The following is a 21,178-nucleotide window of genomic DNA, read 5'->3' as shown; positions in this document are numbered from 1 at the left end:
GCTTTTTGTGAGCTTTAGCAGATCGAATTGTCTTTGATTCCAGCAGGAGCTCACACCAGGTCAGTTCCTCAGGCCACAGGATTGAACACTAAGCCTGCAGGACTATCTCAGACGACTGGACTGAATCGGATCCTCAGTGCTTCCAACACAGCTGCAGGTAGGATAAAAGCTACTCTGCTGTAAAAATAATCCAGACTAGAGTTTCCATGTCTATCATTAAAATGCCAAAGAGAAAAGACTTTGTTTCAGCAAATTACCCGAAAAGACAGATATCAGATTCTAAAAGGTTTCTGCAAAACTGTAAAGTTTATAGTTCTGCAAGAGAAAATAGAGACCAAAGGAGCGTGAACTGTAGGGAAAGTTCAGGGGGGAAAATATTCTTTTGATAGAATAGACCAAAGTAGAGGTGTTTGGCCATAACACAGGGCACTATGTTTGGAAATTTAGACACAAGTTTTAGAGAGCTGATCAGTACGGGCGAGAGTTGCTTTTTGTTTTTTATTAATCTACAGCTAATTTCAGAAATATAAAGCATCTTTAGGACTTGCAAGGGTATAAAAAAAAAAAGCTTGTCCGAGATCATAAGGATTCAGTTAAACCTTAAAACTAGTGTCATCTGAGTCATCGAGGTAGACAAGGTTGATAGTGTCAGATGTGACAAAATCCTTCTGTAGCCAATGCTAGGTCCTTATTCACATGACACCATCTGTCAATCAATCCTGGAGGCTTTCTAGCAACTGACCAATCAACAGCGAGGCCTTTCCTGAGGTCCAACACCCCTCACCTACAGGAGCAGGAACCATTTTACCTAGGACGGATTATCAGGTTTTTCCGTTACTCACACATAGCGGACATGGGGATTTCATTTAAACACTGAGGAAAAAAACAGCTAAATGCTGTGAATGGGGAACATGTAATTCAGATACATTTAACCCAAAGCATTTAAAGGGTGTGCACAGTTAATTATTTTCAAAAACTGAAAACAAGTTTAAAAAAAAGTTAAAGAAGGTCTGCTTACCCTATGAGCAGCCGCATACAATAGTCATCATTAAAGCTATCCGTTGTTTGCTGGTACGAACACACAAGCAAATCCACTTATTGGGCAGTAAAAGTTTGTGTTTAGCTCAGAAAAATATGCTTTGCTTAATAAACTGCATCCAAAGCAGTGTGCTGGCATGGGCTAAAAATATTCATACACACTATGATATACGTGATAAAAACATACTTCAGATTAATACCATCTTGTTCATTTACTTGAATCGCTTACCCACTTTCAATTTGCAAAAACCGTCAGATACAACTTTTTCAATCCCAGCCCACATGATTTTGGGTCCCTTATTATTCTTCCTCTGTCTGCCGAGAGCCGGATAAACTTTCCTGTGTTTTTCAGAGCTCAGTTTGAAATGGCTTGCATTTCCAGTTGGATGGAGTAATCTAACAATTGGAATCACATCAGTTGGGCTGTTGTAAGGGCAGCATTCTCTGTCACATCACCGGTTATGCATCAAAATGGTCTGAAAAGAAGATAATTATGTAACGGTCCATACAAAATCCAAACAGGCAGGAAAATTATAAAGATCTGTAAACCCCAGTGAGTAAAGTTGAGTTGAGTTAAACACCATAATGAAAACAACTGCTACAGTGAGTGCTGCTAAAGGGGATCTGCAAGCTGCTGAAATTTTGTTTTTTTCTTAGTGTTTCTTTTAAAGGCATCCAGCTTTTGATGGTGAGCAAAGGCAAAATTAAGGATTATGGCTACTGGGTGAACATGACATTGGATTCTAGCTAACAGCTGCTGCCAACTTGGAAAAGTCAGAGGATGTACACACATGGACAAAAATGTTGGTGCCCCTTATTTATTGAAAGAAAAGCCCAAGGTAAATCTGGCAAAAATAACAATCTACTGTATAAAAATACTATGAAAATGAACAAATGGAAATCAGACATGACTTTTCGATAAAACAATGGATTTAATAAATAATTCATTTAACAGGCCTGGACAAAAATGATGGTACCCTTAAATTTAAAGTGAACATTTTTAGGTAATCCCTGCAATCAAACTATTCCTGTAATTGTTAATGAGACTTCTGCACCTTTCAACAAGTATTTTGTTCCCACTAATCATGAGCAAACTGCTCCAGTTGTCTCAGGGTTGAAGGGTACCTTTTCTAGATGGCATGTTTCATCTTCTACGAAAGGTGCTCCATAGGATTTAAGCCAGGGATCATGGAGGGTCACTTTAGACTAGTCCAATATTTTCCTCTTAGCCATTATTGGCTTTTTTAGCTGTATGTTTTTAGTCATTATCCTGTTGCAACACCAATGACCTGCAACTGAGACCAGACTTTCTGACACGGGACAGCATATTTCTCTCTGGAAGCACTTAATATTCTTGAGATTTCCATGTTCTCTGCAGATAGTGAAGATACCCCGTTCCACATGAAGCAAAGCAGCCCCAAAACCTAACAAAGCCTCCTACATGTTTCACAGTAGGGTCAGTGGTCTTTTCTTTATATGCTTCAATTATGTATATATATGCCCACTGACTATTTACAAGATTTTAGACGCTTGTGTGGCTTATGAGTAGAAACACCTTGATTTAACCAGTCACTTTAATTGGATTATTTTCAGTCTTTTCTAGAAGTATCAACATTTTTGTCCAGGCCATTCATATGGATATGTATGGAACCCCAAACCGGACAGGACACTCAAACATAAAATGGATTACTATTTTTAGCCATTGGCCTATAATTAATTAAGATACTATGGTACTACTAGTACTACTAGTAGTACTACTACTTGTTACTATGGTGAGGCAGGACAATTTCTATAAGAAAAACACAAATGTTACTGTTAATGTCATCTTGCCTTTTTTAAATGCATTTTGTTTGACCTTTTTTGTGTCACAGAAGCATAGTTCTTTATGGCCACTGAAGCATCTTTCAAATGCTGCCACTTCGATTTTCAGTTACACAAGATAGTAAACAATTCTGCCATGAATATGTGTCAAAAACCAAATGCATAACTCCAGAGTTCATAAAACCGAATGGCCGTTCATATTAAAAGATGCAGTTACCTTTATTGTCAACCTCTAGTACTTAGATGGATTATTACCATCTTACCTTTTTTTTGTATTTTTCATAGTATCTAACAACCCATCCAGGGTCGAAATTTTCGTTTCAGAAGTGGGGGGGACACAAGTATTTTTTAATGTAACTACTGTATAAGGTCAGCTTGTTTTCTAGTGGATCTTCTGTGTTGCTTTCCTCCACTTTCTCTTGGATCTTTCCTATCCTGATCCTGACAAATTATATGAATGCATGACATGAACAATTGGACAATTTGGGGTGCAGCAATCCATGTAGATTAAAAACACCTAGTTTTACAATTATTATGAGCTTGGATTTATAAAAAAGATAGTTTGTATATTTTTCCTTCCAGGTTTCCGGGGTCAGCTTGAGCTGCAGTTTTCGGCTTGGTCCAAGTGCTCGACGATTACCTCTGTATTGTAGCGTGACATTGTTCTTTGGACAGTAAAAGGTGCAGAGGACAAAAACTGACATTTAAAAAGTGCACGGGGCATCTCCCCTGTAACACCCCCCCCCAAATGAAGTCCGTGAACCCATCAGTAATAATATCGCAAGGTAAATTCTAAAGAAAAAGCAGAAGTACAGTTCAATACTGAAATTGTCAAATAATGCGAATGCAGAATAAAAGTCTATTTGGACCCTTTTAAGTTTTCCAGAATTACTGAAACCTCGATTTTTTTACACATTCACATTCTGAAGAAATAACCACTCTGATCATCCTCTGGCAGAAGAGATATAGCTAAACCACATCACTTTTCCTCAGCCATCTTCTGTTCTATAGTTAGATGTGATTGGAAGAGCTTCAGAGCATCATCAGAAAGTCAGACGCAGTCCCTCTGAGTCAGATTGCAGGTCATCAGAGTAAGAACATACTGAGATGTAAAGAAGTAAAAGTAGAGCAGGCAGCAGCAGGTCATTAAACTGGGACACATCTCTGCTCTGATACTGCACTGACATTTCTGCCACATTTCGCTAATTTCTTCATTAGCCCGCTAATGTGTTAATCTCAATACATATCTATCATGACATCTTTTTAATCTGTTTGAGTTACAGCTTCACACAATATTGATCAAAATTTAAAAGGTTGATTGACAACCTTAGCAGTCCCAAAAAATATTCCTTCAATGATATTTCTTTATGTCGGATAATAGTTGCAGACAGGATACAGGAAGAAAGCTGAGAAAATCACACTCTGAGACACACATACACACACCTAGTTAGTGTGTGTGCAGCAGCTGTAATTACATACTGTAATCCATATCATTGTGCAGGCTACAATAACTCTGATTAAAGATTAAATCTCTCTCTGCACACACACAGAGACTGAATGAGTGTATCCTTTCCTTTCTTTTTGCCCATTATGAGACACTCACTGCCACCAAAAGCTCTTTGGCCTTAACTCAGTGCTTCTCCAGGCCAGTCGGAGTGTTTTTCCCTTGTGGCTATGAGTGTATGCATGCGTGCGTGTTTGACAAAGACCTGGCTAGGCAGCCTATCAGCAGTGAGGTCATACTGTATGACATCACTGTAAACGCACAGACCCATGCTTTAGCTGTGGGCCGTTACCCCCTGATTTCCGCAATCAATACTTTTCACATCTGACACAATGATTTACTACTGATTATTTTTTTCTTTTTTCAGTCATTTTAACCCTTCAGCTGAATGTAATTTCTGTTTAGGTTTAGTTTATTTATAACTATTTATTTCCAATAAATAACCATTTTCCAATTTTGGCTAATTCTGCATTGGATGTGTAGCATAGGCATGGGCAATATAGCAGAAATGATTGATCAAGATTTTTCAAATTCTAATTGAATAGAAAAATCCAAAGATTAAAATAATAATTTTATACTTAAAAAAAAATTCTGAAATGATTTAGATGAGTTAATGCAAAGTTCTCAATTTGTGTAAAGAGGGGTAACCTTTAATAAACACATACTTAACATCTTAACTAGTGTATACTTTTATTTAACAGGTAAATAGAAACTCGTACTCGTACTCATACTCGTCGTCTCCCGCTTTATCCGGAACCGGGTCGCGGGGGCAGCAGACTAAGCAGAGACTCCCAGACTTCCCTCTCCGCAGACACCTCCTTCAGCTCTGTGGGGGGAAGCCTAGGACTTCCCCCCAACAGAGCTGGAATGACAGAGCTGAAACGACCCTCAGTTAAAGTTTACAAACTACATGTCAAAGAGTTGTTCAGACAAATGGGAATGTTCTGTTCAAGTGCCTTGTTGTTTGAGATATTGGCTGAATCACAAACACTAAACCTAGTCTTAGTCCTCTGTTTGCACGTTCTCTTGGAGGGTCCGCCTCTTGAAGTGTCATGGGTAGGGTGAGTGAACCATTAAGCCCTTAAACAGCGAGTCTGCGTGAGTGCAGCTGTAGGTACCAGATCTGCCGGGGGGCCCTGCTCTTTCTTATAATGTCAGCATATGTCAACATCAGTCGGACAAACTGTACTGCTTCCGTTTCTTAAGAATCAGAGCTCTTCTAGAGTCCCAACATATTATTACCTATATTTGCTATTATTTTATATTTCATTAGCGATCTAAAGTAGCCGAAAGTAGAAAATCAGTCTCAGTCTCGAAATAAAGTACTGTGCTCTGAGACATACAGAGCTCTGATATTTAACAAGGTGACACAAAAACCTGCCTAGAGGTTGGAGGTTGACCATCTGGCGACCTGTTGCAGGGAGAACAACATGGAGCTCAGCATTCTAAAAACGGTGGAGATGGTTGTGAACTTCAGGATGAACTCAACCCCATCAGCCTCTGTGACTCCATAGTTGACACTGTGGAGTCTTTCCGCCTCCTGGGAACTATCATCTCACAGGACCTAAAGTGGGAGCTGGACATCAACTCTCTCACCAAGAAAGCCTAGGAGAGGGTGTACTTCCTGCAGAGGCTGAAAAAATTCCACCTGTCAAGGACAATAATGGTGCACTTCTACTCCTCCTTCATTGAGTCCATCCTCACCTCCTCCATCATCATCTGGTACGCTGGTGCCTCCGCCAAGGACAAGGGCAGATTTCAGCATGTCTTCCACTCTGCAGAGAAGGTGATTGGCTGCAATCTTCCATCTCTTCAGGATCTGTACGCCTCCAGGACTCTGAGGCGTGCAGGGAAGATTTTGGCTGATCCCTCACACCCCAGAAACAAACTATTTCAGTCACTTCCCTCTTTCAATAGGCTGTGGTCCATCAGGACCACAACCTCATGCCACAAGAACAGTTTCTTCCCATCCGCTACCAGCCTTATCAACAAGGCCCAGGGATCCCAGTGACACTGACACAGCCTCTCTCCCTCAAACCGTTCAGGAGCTACAAGCTACACTAACGGAGCATCTCCAGACATTCTGCGTTACATTAACACACAGTCTACCGTGTATATATTTGGCCCTATATAGCTATATACTATATATTGCATAAACTAGTATATTGTATGTTTTATGTTGTATATAGCTATAGATTCTGTTTTATTTTGAATATATATCTACTTTGTCTGCACCATAAACACCAAGTCAATTTTCTTGTAAGTGCAAACCTACATCACAATAAACGTGATGCTGATTCTGTTAGTGGTCAGGGAGCGGTTTGGGATTCAGCCATGTTTTCACTTGCACTATGTTTGATGGACAGCCCAAAGCCATATTTTTTCTGTATCCTAAAAACCAAATACAGTGCTTCTTTTACTTACAATTAAAACCATTAAAGGTGTTAACTCTACAGTATAACATAATGAATCTTAGGAAAAAAAACAAAAAAATCAGGTAAAAGGGAGTAAGGACATAGAATTGGGTTGCATAGAATGTGCCTCACAAAATAACACTGCCCCACATGATCATTCTGCTTTAGAAAATTGTTGGCATACTGTAATCCTTTAGATTCTGATCTTGTTTACAGCTACACTCTACTGGATTCAGGACATACTGCATCTAAAAAGTTCATTGTCATAAATTGTAATGTTAAGTCAAACTTTCCATCCTGTTCTAGCTCACTAAATTGTTTTTATTCCTCTAGATATAAAAACAGTGAGCTATTATTGATCAACAAACTGCTGGTGCTGATAAATGAATCTGATAAAATAATTATTACAACAAATTAATTACTGCAACAGCACCACAGGATGCAACTATGATTAGGACTGAATGTATCTGGTAGTTAGGAATAACAGTGAGGTTATATACAAAATACATAAAGTCTTGATAAAAAATGACAGTTCATTCTTTTTTAGAAAAGTAATTAAAATATATTATGGATTGCCATTCAATCTCTGAGTCTAGCATAAAAATCATCATGAACGTGAGTTCTTGAAACATTCACAAAATGCAAATAAACTTAGTTATAATTTGCAATGACAGTTCTTCCTTTTTACTTTTCTCCTGCAAAAATGAAATCTGCCTTAATATGCGAGCACATATTGAGGTCTGGTAGGAAATAAGTAAATGAAAAAAGAAAAAAAATTAAAGGTTATAGACATTTTTGAGAATAGTTGTTAAATGAAATTGCATGTCCACATGACCTCTGTAAGGTCGTTTATATCTAAAAAGTGCTCACATGTCACACGAGGAATAAACAACCCCAAGCTGTTGACTATCCAAAGGCACAATTTATGAACACAGTAAATAAAGCTGGATTAAGCATGAGAGGGTAATTCATACTAAGCCTTGGAGGGTAATGGGGTGGGGGACTGTAATGATGTTTTCTCTAAACATTTATTTACTTCAGTGTAACCACTAGGAGGCAGTAGAGACACCACAAACAGGCTTGAGTGCACACACTTATACACTCACAGATTGTCAGTAATGAGAAAAGTGAATTCCCATGATCCTCATGCCCAGCTCAAATAAAAAGCCTCTCTTACATGAGACCAATAATGTTAACAGTGACACAGCTTCTGTCATTTTCTCATTTCACCAGCCCTCTCTGCCTGTTATTTTTATTTCTATTCCTTTTTTTCTTGCCCTTTGTCATAACTTCATGCCCTTTACCAGAAAATCTTAGAGCTTCTGACTGGAGGCTAATGTTTTTAGCTTTTTTATACTGTAAGGAGTCTGCTCACATTTTCTTTCTCTATGAAAGCCTGTGTGTGTTTGAACAAGCATGCATTAATTAGCTCTCCTTGGCTAATAAAGGTCACTTTGTTGTTATGTTCATTCTCTGTTCATAATAAGCTGTGAACTGGACAGATATTAATAGAGATGTATCACAGCTGTGTGTGTTTTTCTCTGTGTGTGTGAGAGATGCAGAGATTGAGCAGGTGTTGATGTGCAGTCTTTGGATGATGTATTCAGTAGTGTATGAATAGACCTCACCGAAGGATTTTCATACTCATAAGGGCCATATGGCGATGACAGCAGGCTCAGAGGAAGGACCTGGATGACAGTTTACTTGGCCCACCTGACTCACATTCTAGACCAAAGCACATGTCATACTTGGTCTAATGCTAACTAAGACACAGCAAGAATTCTGATTACTACTACACCAAGGAGAGGTCTGGTATGATCAGCATGAGCCTTAGCGATTCGCTGGTCATATAAGAAGTATACTTCATGTACCATCTTCAGCCCAGCTCCATTCTCGGGTCCTGAGACGTGTGATACTTTCATGGTTTATATATGTGTCCAACATGTGGTGTCAGATCTGCAATGTGTAACACTAAATTCAGTAGAAAGTTAAGTGGTGAATCTGAACTTTGCAGTTACTAGAACAAATCAGAATCCCCCTTATTGAATTACCAAACTGGTAATCCTTCACGGGGTGGCTAAGCTACCAAAATCCCTCCAAGAAAGTTCCAACAACACAACCTGGAGATCACCAAAGACATGGATTAACATTCAAAGTATAATAATTTTTCTGTAAAGTTTCTCATTCAGCAAAAAATTATGGAAAAACAGAAATCACCAACCAAAACCAAAGGTCTGTTCAAAACTAAACAAGGTCCTTGGTTTGAACCCAGGTCCAGGGTCTTTCTGCATGGAGGTTGCATTTTCTCCCCATATATATGTGGATTTTCTCTGGGTACTCCGGCTTCCACCCTTAGTCCAAAAACATGACTGTTAGGTTAATTTTTTTTCTTTAATTTGTCCTTAGGTGTGTATGTGTGTATGGTTATATGTCTCTTTATTGCCCTGAGATGGACTGTGACCTGTCCAGGGTTTGCCCTTCTGTTCACCCATAGACTGCAGGAGATGCCCCACTCTGACCTGATGGATGGAGTGGGAGAAGATGGATGTGTTGTTAGTTATGTGAACTGATGTAACACAAGCTGTGGGTCCTTTTATACCAGGGGTAAAACCATGAGCATGAGCTTTTTTTGGTGGGAGGAAAATCCTAAGAAGATGGTGGGGCCATGGAGTCATCACCATATGTTCTAGTACTTCTGGTCAATCAGAAGCACACCCACAAGTCCACCTGTGGATTGTTGGTGTAATTTATTAGTATAGCTGGACTTTCTGACCTCCAGTGTTTTCTAATTAGCTACAGATTTCATTAAAGAAGACATTTAGAGATCTGTGTGGATGCTAAAAGATATTCCTTTAACCTAAGGACTGACCTTAGGTTTGGAATTTTCTAATATGCAAATTACGATTAGGATTTTTGTACTCCTTATGATCTTGTTGTAACTTACAGGTAAATACAGCTAGTTATGTCTAACAAGATACATGGTAGATGTTTACTTCAATGAGCATTATCAGAGTAGTGAGGGACATTCACCTGAGCTACAGTTTAAGTTAAAATGCTTTAGGCATTATTTTTAAAGGAACCCACTCTAAGCATTTGTAAACCCAATAGGTGGAAATGACATACCCCCCTAAAAAAATGAAATTAGATTTATAGTCTCTGCACATACACAAAAATAAAAAAAATATTAGGGAGATGAAAACATATTTTTCATTAATCCTAAACCCTGTTTTTTCTCTTCAACCTTATACTGTACCTACAAATATATAAAAACAAAGTAAAACTATTGTAAGCATTTTTGTTTTGAGTCTCTTTTGAGTCATGTGTTTACTTTTAATCAAGCCCAGCCATTGCAGACAACTTGTAAATGCCCTGTATTTACTAGGTTTTAAAGTACTTAGATATAATACAGTTAATAAAAAATTTAACTTTTTGGTTTTGGGCTAATGCCCCCAATGAAGATCCTATGCAACTCTTAAGATCCACTCCTGGGAAAGTCTTTTTGCAAGACTTCTTAACTCTCTCCCCTTCCTAAAGTATCATTAACTAGCTAGAAATACAGATGGAAGTAAGCTTTAAGGCTAAATCTGCACATTTGTTGGTTTTTACCATGTCTTTCATTGTTTAGGGGGTAAGAGATATTGGATAGCCATCTTTTCCCCTCATAATTTCTTTCCCTCAATCATGTTTTCAAAACTTAATTCTTAGATCAGTGGTTTGATAGCACTTTAAGCAATGTTTTAAGGATCTGAAACATACCACAAAACAGGACAACCAGAAGAAACTTGAGGAGTCAACAGGAAAAGTTGGGGGACTCCGGTAGTTGGATACTTGTCATAAACCACAGTTAGATCTTGTGAGGTGCAGGATCTTTTGGGCCATTTGACCATTGGGCCATGGTCTTATGGGCGCTGACTTCGTGAACCCTGAAGCCGGGACTGCTTAGACAGTGGAGGACAGGATTATTCTTTAAGGGGTTTAGTGTCTGCAGTAGTCTGGTTGTAAAAAAAAAAGAAGGGGAATTGTCGAATTGTTTTTTGTTTTTTTTGGAAGCATACATAGCCTAATTAATACAGTCTATTAACCTAAAGCAATATGCATGGTATGTTTGTTACATGTGTCAGGTACGCCAGTCATTGACCTTGACCAAGGCACCTTACTGTAGAACTGTAGTTAGTCCCTGGACTGGCATGGATATCACTGCCCCTACATAGTTAGGGACAAATGCAGAGGATAAATTTCCCACTGGGATCAGCTTCATAGTCATGGTAGGACACGTCTTTGATTTTATTTATTTTGCTCAGGCTACTTATAATCCCACAGCCCGCCAAATGTTGAAATGGTGCTATTATTGCCATTACTGTTAATATATAGTAGAAATTTTACATATTTAAAAATAAAATGTCACAGGGATGGAATGGGGGGTGGTCATTTAAGAAGGGGGGATGATTTTTTTAAGAAGGACGATGCCATCCCCCCTCATCCCCCCTCAACTCAAGTACTGAGTGTCTGACTGAGAGGCTTTTATACTCAAATGCAGGGCTATGATGAAATAACCACCAATAGGAAACTTAAACTGTAATAACCTCCTTTCAGCCCTAAGAGTACAGCACTTAGACTGCAAATATTGAAAAAATTAAACAATTTTTCACACTATGAATAAAATAACATGTTTTGGCACATTAGTTACGATTTCCTCTTCAAAAAATAAGTTGATTTTGGGGTGTGTTACACTATAGAAAAGCTCAATAAGGTAATAAAGCAATGCTACCATGTTCTATGAACTCATATAGAACATCTGGAGGTTTTACAAGGAAGAATTATTCATACAACTTGGAACATTAGGAACTGTTGCTGCAGAAGATCCTCCCTTCTCATGGTTATCACTATCTTTAAGAAAACTTGGATAGTACGAGTTACCAGACTTTCTTTTTGTATCATTGATAATTTGTTGATAGAACCTAAATATGATAGAAATCACTGAAAAAGGTAAGAGTTGACTTTTTAAACTATAAAGCCATGAAGCAGGAGAGTGATTGAGCTGCACCGACAAAGAGGGAGGGAGAAATAGATTTTCATTGAGACGGAGGGGGTGTCATCACTGCTCACCCTGGATAGCATTACCTCAGTAATTCGCTCCCACTGTAGACTTGTACTGTCTCTCTGTGGCTGTCCGTCGCTCACCCTACTCTACCCTCCCACACGCGTCTATATATTCATGCTTGAATAGTCAGACAACGAGCCTCGGCAATTTGTTTTGGGTTCTCTCCTCCATGGGTTTTAGTTACCGTGGGAGCAGATGAAAGAGCAAAAAAGGTGGAGGTGGAGGTGGTGGAGAAGGTGAGACAGCTGTCTTACTGTCCGTGATGTGGAGTAGTTTCCAGAGTCGAGGTAGGAAATCCTCCATGGGTTTATTTTCTCTGTGTGCTTCACATTCATTATTTTTCCTGTCTGGTTTGGGTATTTCTTTCACCCTGTGTGTAGACAGGTGGTGAGTGCAATTTGTCAGTGTTGCATTTAGAGAATGTTAACAATTACAAGCCTCAGCAGCCAAAACCATAATGTGAGCCTTGAACTGAGGTCGTAGACTAAACAAGTGAGTTGTTTAGTGATTAAATTAACTCACTTGTTGGATCTGTTGTGGTTCTGGTACCAGTATAGACTTTTATAACTAGTTGATTATAGTGATTCAAGGTTTGCACAGAACATCATATCAGGTTCTTTATGTTCTATTGATGATTTTTTTATGTACTTTTTTCAGTTTGCAAGTTTTTTTTAAGTTAGGCTTAAATTTTAGACCCACACACCACCCACAAAGCTAGAATATCTGCAATGTTTCCCAGTCGGCTGTTTGAAGAAAAGATGCCGTGACAGGTGAAGAAAACTGCTTCTGACAGCAACCTAAATGGCAATGTCACGTTATCAGATTTTACATTAAAAGCACATCTGGTTTATAAATTTTTTTTTAGCTCTTCTCCTATATAAATGATTCATATATAGTGGGTTAAAGTAACAGAACTATGATTATTGTGTAGAGTCTGTTCATATATATTTATCTGTAATTAAAATAATTTGTTTCGATATTTATTATGTTGTTGGTGCAGCTTTAATATGTTCAATACGGGTTGAATTTTAAGTTCCAAAATGGAAAATAAAATGCTTTTCTCAAATGCTGCAGACACTGTGCAGTATTCCAGGCTTCACTTTCTCACTCCCTATGATGATCCTGCTATGCATGCTTGACCTGGAATTGGGACTCGCTCAAAGAAGGAAGAATTTCCAGTAATGGCAACACCAAAAAGAAATGCCATGGGATTTCTACAGTCATACCCTCCTTTAGAGTATTTCCCTTTAACTTTTAGATGAAAAGGGTCTGTATTTGGTCTAGAATCTGCAGCTCACATCCTTAGTGTCTCTGTGAAATTCCTCTGATTATGGGTAGCATGACTGCTGTGATTACTCACACACTGCTGCTCATCCTCGCAGTGCAACATGTGCATTCATGGGACACACCAAAACAAACACAGAGAACTCCCTTGTCCCATTTCCTGTTTAATTTTATTTAATTTGTGGCAGCTGTGTCCAATGGATCACAGCTGGATGTGCATTAGATAAATATCAGCTATGTTTTATTTAGCTTAAATGTCGCAAGATTATTGTGAACTCAAAGCGACAAACTTGTGGAGTTTTGAGGTAAGATTTCTACTGTTCTGGTGCTAAAATAAAATCATTCTTTAATAATGATTGTTTCATGGCTATCCTCAACAATTTTAAAACCTTTTATGGATTGTTCACATATATTATATAAAAGTGAGAGGAAAAGTCTGACTCATTTCTTTAACAAAAAGCAAAAAAACAATGTACAACAAATGTGATAAAAGAAAGAAAATCTACTCTTGTCTAACTTCAAAATGGGGGTCAGAAAGACATTTAGCAGAAATTTAAATACCACTTCACAGAAAGAGAGTATTTTCTTTACCATTCAATACAGTTACATTTAGTTAGATTTTTTTTTATTTTTTTTGTCTTGGAGATGTAGAAGCCTTTAGAGTTTATGATGTACAGTACTGTACTGTAAAAACAGAGGCCTCTGTAGTCTGCTGGTCCTTTGCAGACCATTAAGGGTATTGAACAACCTGCCTGATTAAGAGTGCAGGCTTTCTGCTCCTGTTGTAACCAAATTTCAGCCAATTGCCCTTTAACATAACACTTGTGGACTATCTGCTGCTGCTAAAATCTGCTTGCTCCTTTGTTGTTCTATTGGCGTAAAGCAATAATCGGTTTCCTGTCACAGCCATAAAAAGATGTAAATTGTGTCCTCTCAACAATGAAAATGTGTTTTTTTTTTTTTTTTTACTTTTAGGAGTGGTTTTACAGTGTTGTACTTTTTACTTGAGTAAAAATATGATAGTATCACTACTCTTACTTGAGTAAGCTTTCTGGCTAATCCATCTATTGTGATGGCTCAGAACAATGGGACCCAGTATTTAAGGCGGGCAGACAGTTAGATTTATCAAGACGTTTATTAAAGGCAGTGAAGTGAACAACAACGGCGTCTAAGACAGGAACCTCTGCAGGAGGAGACCACAGGTTAGTGACCACGTCTATATGGGCAGAGGATAATGAACGTGTGAGTCACTAACCTGGTCTTATAGTTCAGTCCGTGCCAAGAGGATGAGGTTGGTTCCAGCCTGTTGACTGCCATCGAGACATGGCGGGAGCCGCCCAGAGAGATCCAGACGCTGATGTGTCAAAGGTCGGAGGACAGGCAGGAGATCAGAACAGAGCAGAGGGGTGAAACCAAAGCCAGTGTTCAAGAAGTGCTCAGTATTTAGAGTCAGATACTCCGTAGAGGTACTGAAGTTTAGAGCTCTGCAGAGGTACTGAAGGGAATTCAAGAGCGATGTCAGGAATCAGTTCCAGGTTCAGTTCACAGGCAGAAATCCGGCAGGAGTCCAAAGACAGGTCAGGTTAACGGATCAGAACGGAGCAGGCTCAGAGGTCCAGAGGCAGAACAGGTCAGGATCAGGTAATCAGAAACCCTCAGATACATTAGAGAGCCCTCACCAAAGGCTAGAATAATCTGGCACTGTTGACTGGTTGAAGGCTGGTTAAGTAGAGGATAAAGCAGGTGGATCAGATGAACGGTAATGAGAACTGGGCATGGATAAGCAGGTGAATGAAATGAGTGATCAGATCAGTCATTAGCACCAAGATCATGACACAAAACAAGCTTGTTCTAAACAAATATTCCCCACTGAGAGACACTTTCTTCATTTTGTACTCAAGGCTTATTTGTCGAATGTTATTTTCCATCTCATGTATTTGGAGGGTTGAGTGAAAATACAGTAAACAGTAAGCAGTAATTTAATCTATTATGAGGACTGTAACTATTGATTTAGTAAGTAACTCAAGAAATATTAAATTAGTTGTTATGATCATGGGTAGTAAGTAGATCTGTTACTCAGTAATTGAGTAGTGTTTTTAACCAAATGCTTTTTTTTACTCTTAGTTGAGTAATTTCTTTAAAGGCCACTCTTTACTTTTACCTCAATAAATATATGAAGAAGTAGTCTTACTCTTCCTTAAGTACAATTTTTTAGAGATTCTACCCATTGCTTTCTATCGTAAGCACACCTGGCGCAACCAATGGTGCCCCTGATTGGCTGCATCATGTGCGCCAGTGGAATCTGGATCACCAAAATGTGTTCTTGCAAACTCTCTTCAGAGAATTGAATTATTTTTAGACAGCAGTTGTCACTGAGAGCTAGATTTGAATTTAAAAGAAAAATACCTTTTAATATTCATCATATCTAAACTGTCATTGCTCAACTTGTTTTTCTTTATTTTATTTTTTTGCAAAAGTTTGGGTTTTTCATTTTGTTTTCATTGCGATCATAGTAAAGATGTTCAATTCCAATCTTCGGCGTCCAATGTTCTACACCTTTTTTCTGCTTTTATTCACCTGTGTCAAATAATCAGGCAGCACTCTGTATCGGGAGTGTGGAGAACCTAGCTGATTCTGAATTGGGCAAATTGTAGCTCCTACCTCCTGTTCCTTCACCTTTCATGGTGTCAACATAAAAAATACTTTAATCGGGACTACTTTGCTGAATCCAGACAGACATATCCCTTATATTCATTCTTCAACAGCTTAGTGTTTTAGATCTTCCCAGCTGTCTCTCATTTCTCATTTTTAGGTACAACTGTTTCTAAAAAAGGCCTTCATTTCCCCTCAAAAAATATTAAAATGACACACAACCGTATGTATAACCAGATATAATTTTGTTATATCTAATTTTGCAGCACTGTTTACATCCATCCATCATCCATCCACTTTATCCCAGCTGGGGTCACGATGGGTGCTGGTGCCTATCTCCAGCTGTCTACGGGCGAGAGGCGGGGTTCACCCTGGACAGGTCGCATGTCTGTCCGAGGGCAACACAGACAAACAGGGCGAACAACCATTCATGCACACACTCACACCTAAGGACAATTTAGAGAAGCCAATTAACCTAACAGTCATGTTTTTGGACTGTGGGAGGAAGCAGAAGTACCCGGAGAGAACCCACACATTCAAAGGGAGAACGTACTAAATCCATGCAGAAAGACCCCGGGCCGGGAATCGAACCCAGAACCTTCTTACTGCAAGGCAGGTGCTCAGTGGCAGCAGTGCTACCCACTGCACAGCCCACACTATTTGCATGTTATATTTAATTTGTATTTCTGCAATCTTTTTATTAATTGTGTGGGAATTACTCATTCTGTCTGAAGCAAATTCTGTAAAATTATAAATTCACCTGCCTGCAGTTTTAAGAAGGTTTGTTTTATGTAGATAACATCAGTTCTAGGGAACAGACTGTTTGCTTGACTTGTATTAATTCAGCCTGCCTTTTAAATAGACCATAGTTTCCTTCTCTGGAGGAAAGATTACTTTAATCACTCTATTCTTTGTTTCGGTTGCATTAACACCACTCTGATATTTGCAGAGATGGGAAGTAACAAAGTACAAATGCTTCGTTACTGTACTCAAGTAGATTTTTCTGATATTTTTACTTTACTTTACTACTTATTTTTATGGTGACTTTTTAATTCTACTTCTTACATTTTTACACAAATATCTGTACTTTCTACTCCTTACATTTTAAAAAATTTGTTACTTTTACCGTTATTATTTTTCACGTCATCAACACCAAATTCAATCTAATTGGATGGGAATCTATGTTGCATTTGACGCACCACTACAAGATGAATCGACAGATTCGGCGGTATTCATTGGCGGCAAATCATTGCAGCTTGGTGGCGTTAGCATAGTAGTATGGACGACGAGATGATTGAAAATGAACACAACAGAGATCTAGTCCTATTGGCAGACATCCATTTAAAATGTAGGCAACGGCATGAAAAAAGTGGTTTCTACTTTTACTTTTATACTTTGAGTAAATTTACAAGCCTGTACTTTGTTACTTTTACTTGAGTAAAGAAGTTTAATCAGTACTTCCACTTTTACCAGAGTATTTTTTAACACAAGTATCTGTACTTTTGCTCAAGTACGGAAAGTGAGTACTTTTGCCATCTCTGGATATTTGTATCACAATGCCGGAGTGTAAAGACATGTTTAACACTTATGACTTATGATAAACTATATTAAATTTGAACTTTGATTCCTTTGACTGAGAGTGGTTCTACAATATAAGAGTGTTAAACTTGGAAAAATGCAAAGGTTGGCATCAGCAAGCGGTTAAGTAGGATTCTCCTTTTTAGATCTTTGTAACCTAAGACAACTTGATTAATTTTTGAAAACATATATATACACACAGGGTTCTATGATAAAATATGTTTATAGGTTTCAGACTCCCCATCTCTTGTCAAGAAATGATAAATAACATCTAGCCTGTGGCAATTGGAACAGTTTGTCACTGTCACAAAGGCCTTATACCTCATCGAAACAGCTGTTTGTTCTGTTTTTTTAATATAAATGGATGTTATTTATCATTGAGCAAAGAACAGGACACAGATCAAGACTGCATCACGAGAACATTATTTAGATGTCTCATATATTATAAAAAGCTTAAAATTACGGAAATCTAGGGAGAAATTGTGGGTAAAATGTTTCATTTTTACCAAGATGTTCTTCTGACTGCAGATAATAACATTTCGAAGTGCCCCAAGAAGAATCCTGACTTGAGAGAGAACCTTTGGAGGGAGCTAAATAGGGTCTTTTATCCTTAAATACTTGGTGCTTATTGCCAAAGATAAAACATTAAATTTAAGAACATTTGCTTTCATCTAGATTTCGCACAATGATTACTAGACATGCAAAATAATAAGTCACGTCATCTTCTACTGAAGTGCAATAAACAACATATGCATTTTTCTAATTGATAGCTATTTTACATTGGTTCTAATGAGATATTCCTCTGGTGGCTGAGAGACATAAACACTCCATAAATACAAGAGCTTACAGCAAATTCAAAAAGTAGTGCAAAAACAAAAATTTTATTTGCAAACAAACACAATAATAAAGAACTCAAACATTTCACTAGCAACCCAAAACAAGGCTATTACATTAAAAGAAAAAAAAAAAACAGGTACAAAAGAAAGATGTTCAAAGTAGCAAAAACAATGTCAAGTTAGGAGAAGCTGCAAACTAACTCAGCATAACGGAGGTACTTCAGACCACTAGGGGGAGACGAGTATCAACACATTGTATTAGACCGTAAACATTAATGTTTATGGACCGGGTGTCTCGCTAAAACATGAATGGTATGCTGACCAGAGGACATTTGGAACTAAGAAAGTTTTCATTTTACTCTTTCTTTAATACTTTATCACTCTGAGCATCTGGTTCATGTCTTAATGAAGGGTCTGGTCCAAAATGATTTAATGATTGCCTCCCACTAGTGGTGTGGAGCATTTATGTTATGCTTTGCAGCTCTTCCTCACTGAAAGTTGTTTTTGCTTGTTGCAGCATTTTGTGTGTGATTTGTGTGTTAGGATCATTTATGTGTTTGCAGCAGGTTTTCTATTTGAAGTTAATTTGCACTTCGCACCTCTCTATTTTCAGTGGTTGCAGCATTTTTCCTTCACAACGAATATCTTTGATGTCTTTTGTGTGTTTCTCTCATTTTGGGTTTTTGATTTTTTTTTGTGAGTTCATGTATTTGCACAGCGTTTGCACCCCAGGGCCATCTATACATTCATACTATAAATGTAACTGGCCCCCTTTGCAGCCTTGGATTAAATCCAATGTGACCTATTGTCTTTAAAAGTCAGCTAATCTGTAATTAAAGTCTACCTGTCTGTAACATAAATTATGCTGATCAGAGAACTTGAAAAAAGCACCATCAAGAAGACGAATGCATATAACAGAGTCAGGATCAAAGATGTGAGAAGCTTTTAGTTGAGTAATGTTATAAGAATCAAGCATCTCTAATGTCCATTTGTAACCATGATAACATTTTGTTGACACACTGGCTCAAGAAGCACATATAATATGCACATACACATAAAGAACACTTGGAGATAGAAATATAAAACAAACTTTAAAGCTTGAACATGTCACAGAATTCCTCATTAACTCATGACACAACAGCATGCCTTGCAAGTCATAGTCATCCACCTAAACTAACAACCAGGCAAGCAGAGGATTGATAAGAGAAGCAGCCAGTATAGCCAAGAACAATCTTGGGAAGCAGCTACAGCTTAGTTCTGCAAAACCGCAAATCCGGTCTTAATGTTGGAGTAAGACCAAGAAGCCCTTTTTGAAAGATTAATAAAAGATGTCCATCTTTAAGTTTAACATAAGTAGCGTAGGGGAAAGAAGGTGATCTGGTCAGATGGAACCATATTTAAATTCTTTGGCTGTAAAATGTTATAGCAGAAAACCAGCGGTGCACATCACTGAGAACCCACCATCCTCAATGTGACACATGGTCATGGCACTGTCATGTTTGTATGATGTTTTTCTTTAGAAGAGCAAGAGAAGATGCCAAGCTTAAAGGAGTTTTAAAACCATCCATCTTTATCCTTAATTATTCATCAATTTGTGTTGCTCTGTCAAATTACATTGAAATCAAATACAATGGAGTTTGTGATTGCAGCATAGCAAAATGCAATGAGTGATTCAAATTTTTTAACACTTTCTGTAGGAAATGTTTTGCCATTTTTGTTCATTTGTTTTCAATCTTCATCCGTTTCAATATTATATACTGTAGGAGATGTTTATATCTATGTCTAAGTTAAAAGTAATTGTGCTTTTAGTAACATTCTATTTTTGAAAAACTATAGGATTTTTTCAAATATTTATTGAAAACAAGAGGAAAACCTACATTAATTAATACATCTTTATTCAAAGATATTAGTTGGTCCTTTTTCTCTTGTTAGTCAAATTTACTTAGACCCATGGTGGAATGTTCAATGAGTCTCCTGTGCCTCTGGAGCTGCAGACTTTAATGTATTTTGGATTGTTTTAATGTTAAGCTATGATGGTTGTAGTAACAGAAGTGTTTAAATTTTGAAATGCAAGATTATATCAGAAACACTTTTAAATGGATTAACAACTGAGGCTTGTTTATATATAGATACAATTAATGATTAGTTTTCTTGCCTTTCACGCAGCACTGCACAGTCATTAAGTTTGTTCTGTCCAACATCTTTAAAAACTGCTTACGTTTTCCAGATTCCATTTTTTTTCCCACTGCAGTGTCCTGCTTCTGTTTGTCTCCACTGTTTCTCACTGTGTCTCACACAGGAGCGCTCCTGTCTGCTTTAATATCCCTGATCGGTTGGATGGATGGATGTTTGTATGTGTGCGTACGTGCCTTTATGTTCGTTTTGGATAAAGAAGGATCTGAATTTGACCTACTTAGAAACACACACCCAGGCTTATTATGCTAATGTGTGTTTCCCTGCATAATAATAACGCACTGTGATGTCTAATGCCTCTATCAGCAAATCCACCCCTCTTTCTATAAGACCCCATTGCTATGTGAATAAGGAACGTTTAAGAAGCAGATGAAAGTAGCTCGGCTGACTGTCATCCATTCAGGATCATTGGTGCACTGATACATCATTTAGTCCCAGGTTTGATTTTAAAGCAACCTTCAGCAGGTGGAGGATGGTGGAAGTGATACTTTAAACTTTTTGTTACATAGAGGTTAAAGGACGGGAAGATATTAAGCTGTTAATGTCTTTCTTCTTGACAATAAAGGTAGATGAGTGACTAAAATTTTTGTCAAGTCTCAAGTTCAATTTGGTCCATTGAAAGAGCTTATACTGTATGACAGCAGCACTATCTTCACCGGTGAGATGATCCATCTCTTCCAGAAGTAGAACACAGAGACTTAAAGGCTTATTAGCTTTTTTTGCAAAGCTGTGTCTCCTCAGGTTTCATCTATTTTTA

General features: G+C 38.0%; 1 protein-coding gene across 5 annotated transcripts in view; it reads left to right on the top strand.

The window, feature by feature from the left end:
* The window catches only part of znf385b (zinc finger protein 385B), a 96,011-nt gene that overhangs the window by 40,275 nt on the left and 34,558 nt on the right, over window positions 1–21,178 (top strand). For 4 of the 5 annotated variants that reach the window (XM_038297471.1, XM_038297467.1, XM_038297472.1 and 1 more), the window contains exon 4: window positions 44–157. In XM_038297471.1, coding sequence (XP_038153399.1) covers window positions 44–157 — 114 coding nt within the window. The remainder of the gene's footprint in view (window positions 1–43; window positions 158–21,178) is intronic. The other variant, XM_038297470.1, reaches the window with a different exon arrangement.

Source organism: Cyprinodon tularosa, unplaced genomic scaffold, assembly GCF_016077235.1.
Source record: "Cyprinodon tularosa strain WSP-4 unplaced genomic scaffold, ASM1607723v1 ctg388, whole genome shotgun sequence".
NCBI lineage: Eukaryota > Metazoa > Chordata > Actinopteri > Cyprinodontiformes > Cyprinodontidae > Cyprinodon > Cyprinodon tularosa.
The sequence above is the reverse complement of the archived record's forward strand: the minus strand, read 5'-3'. Positions and strand labels throughout refer to the sequence as shown.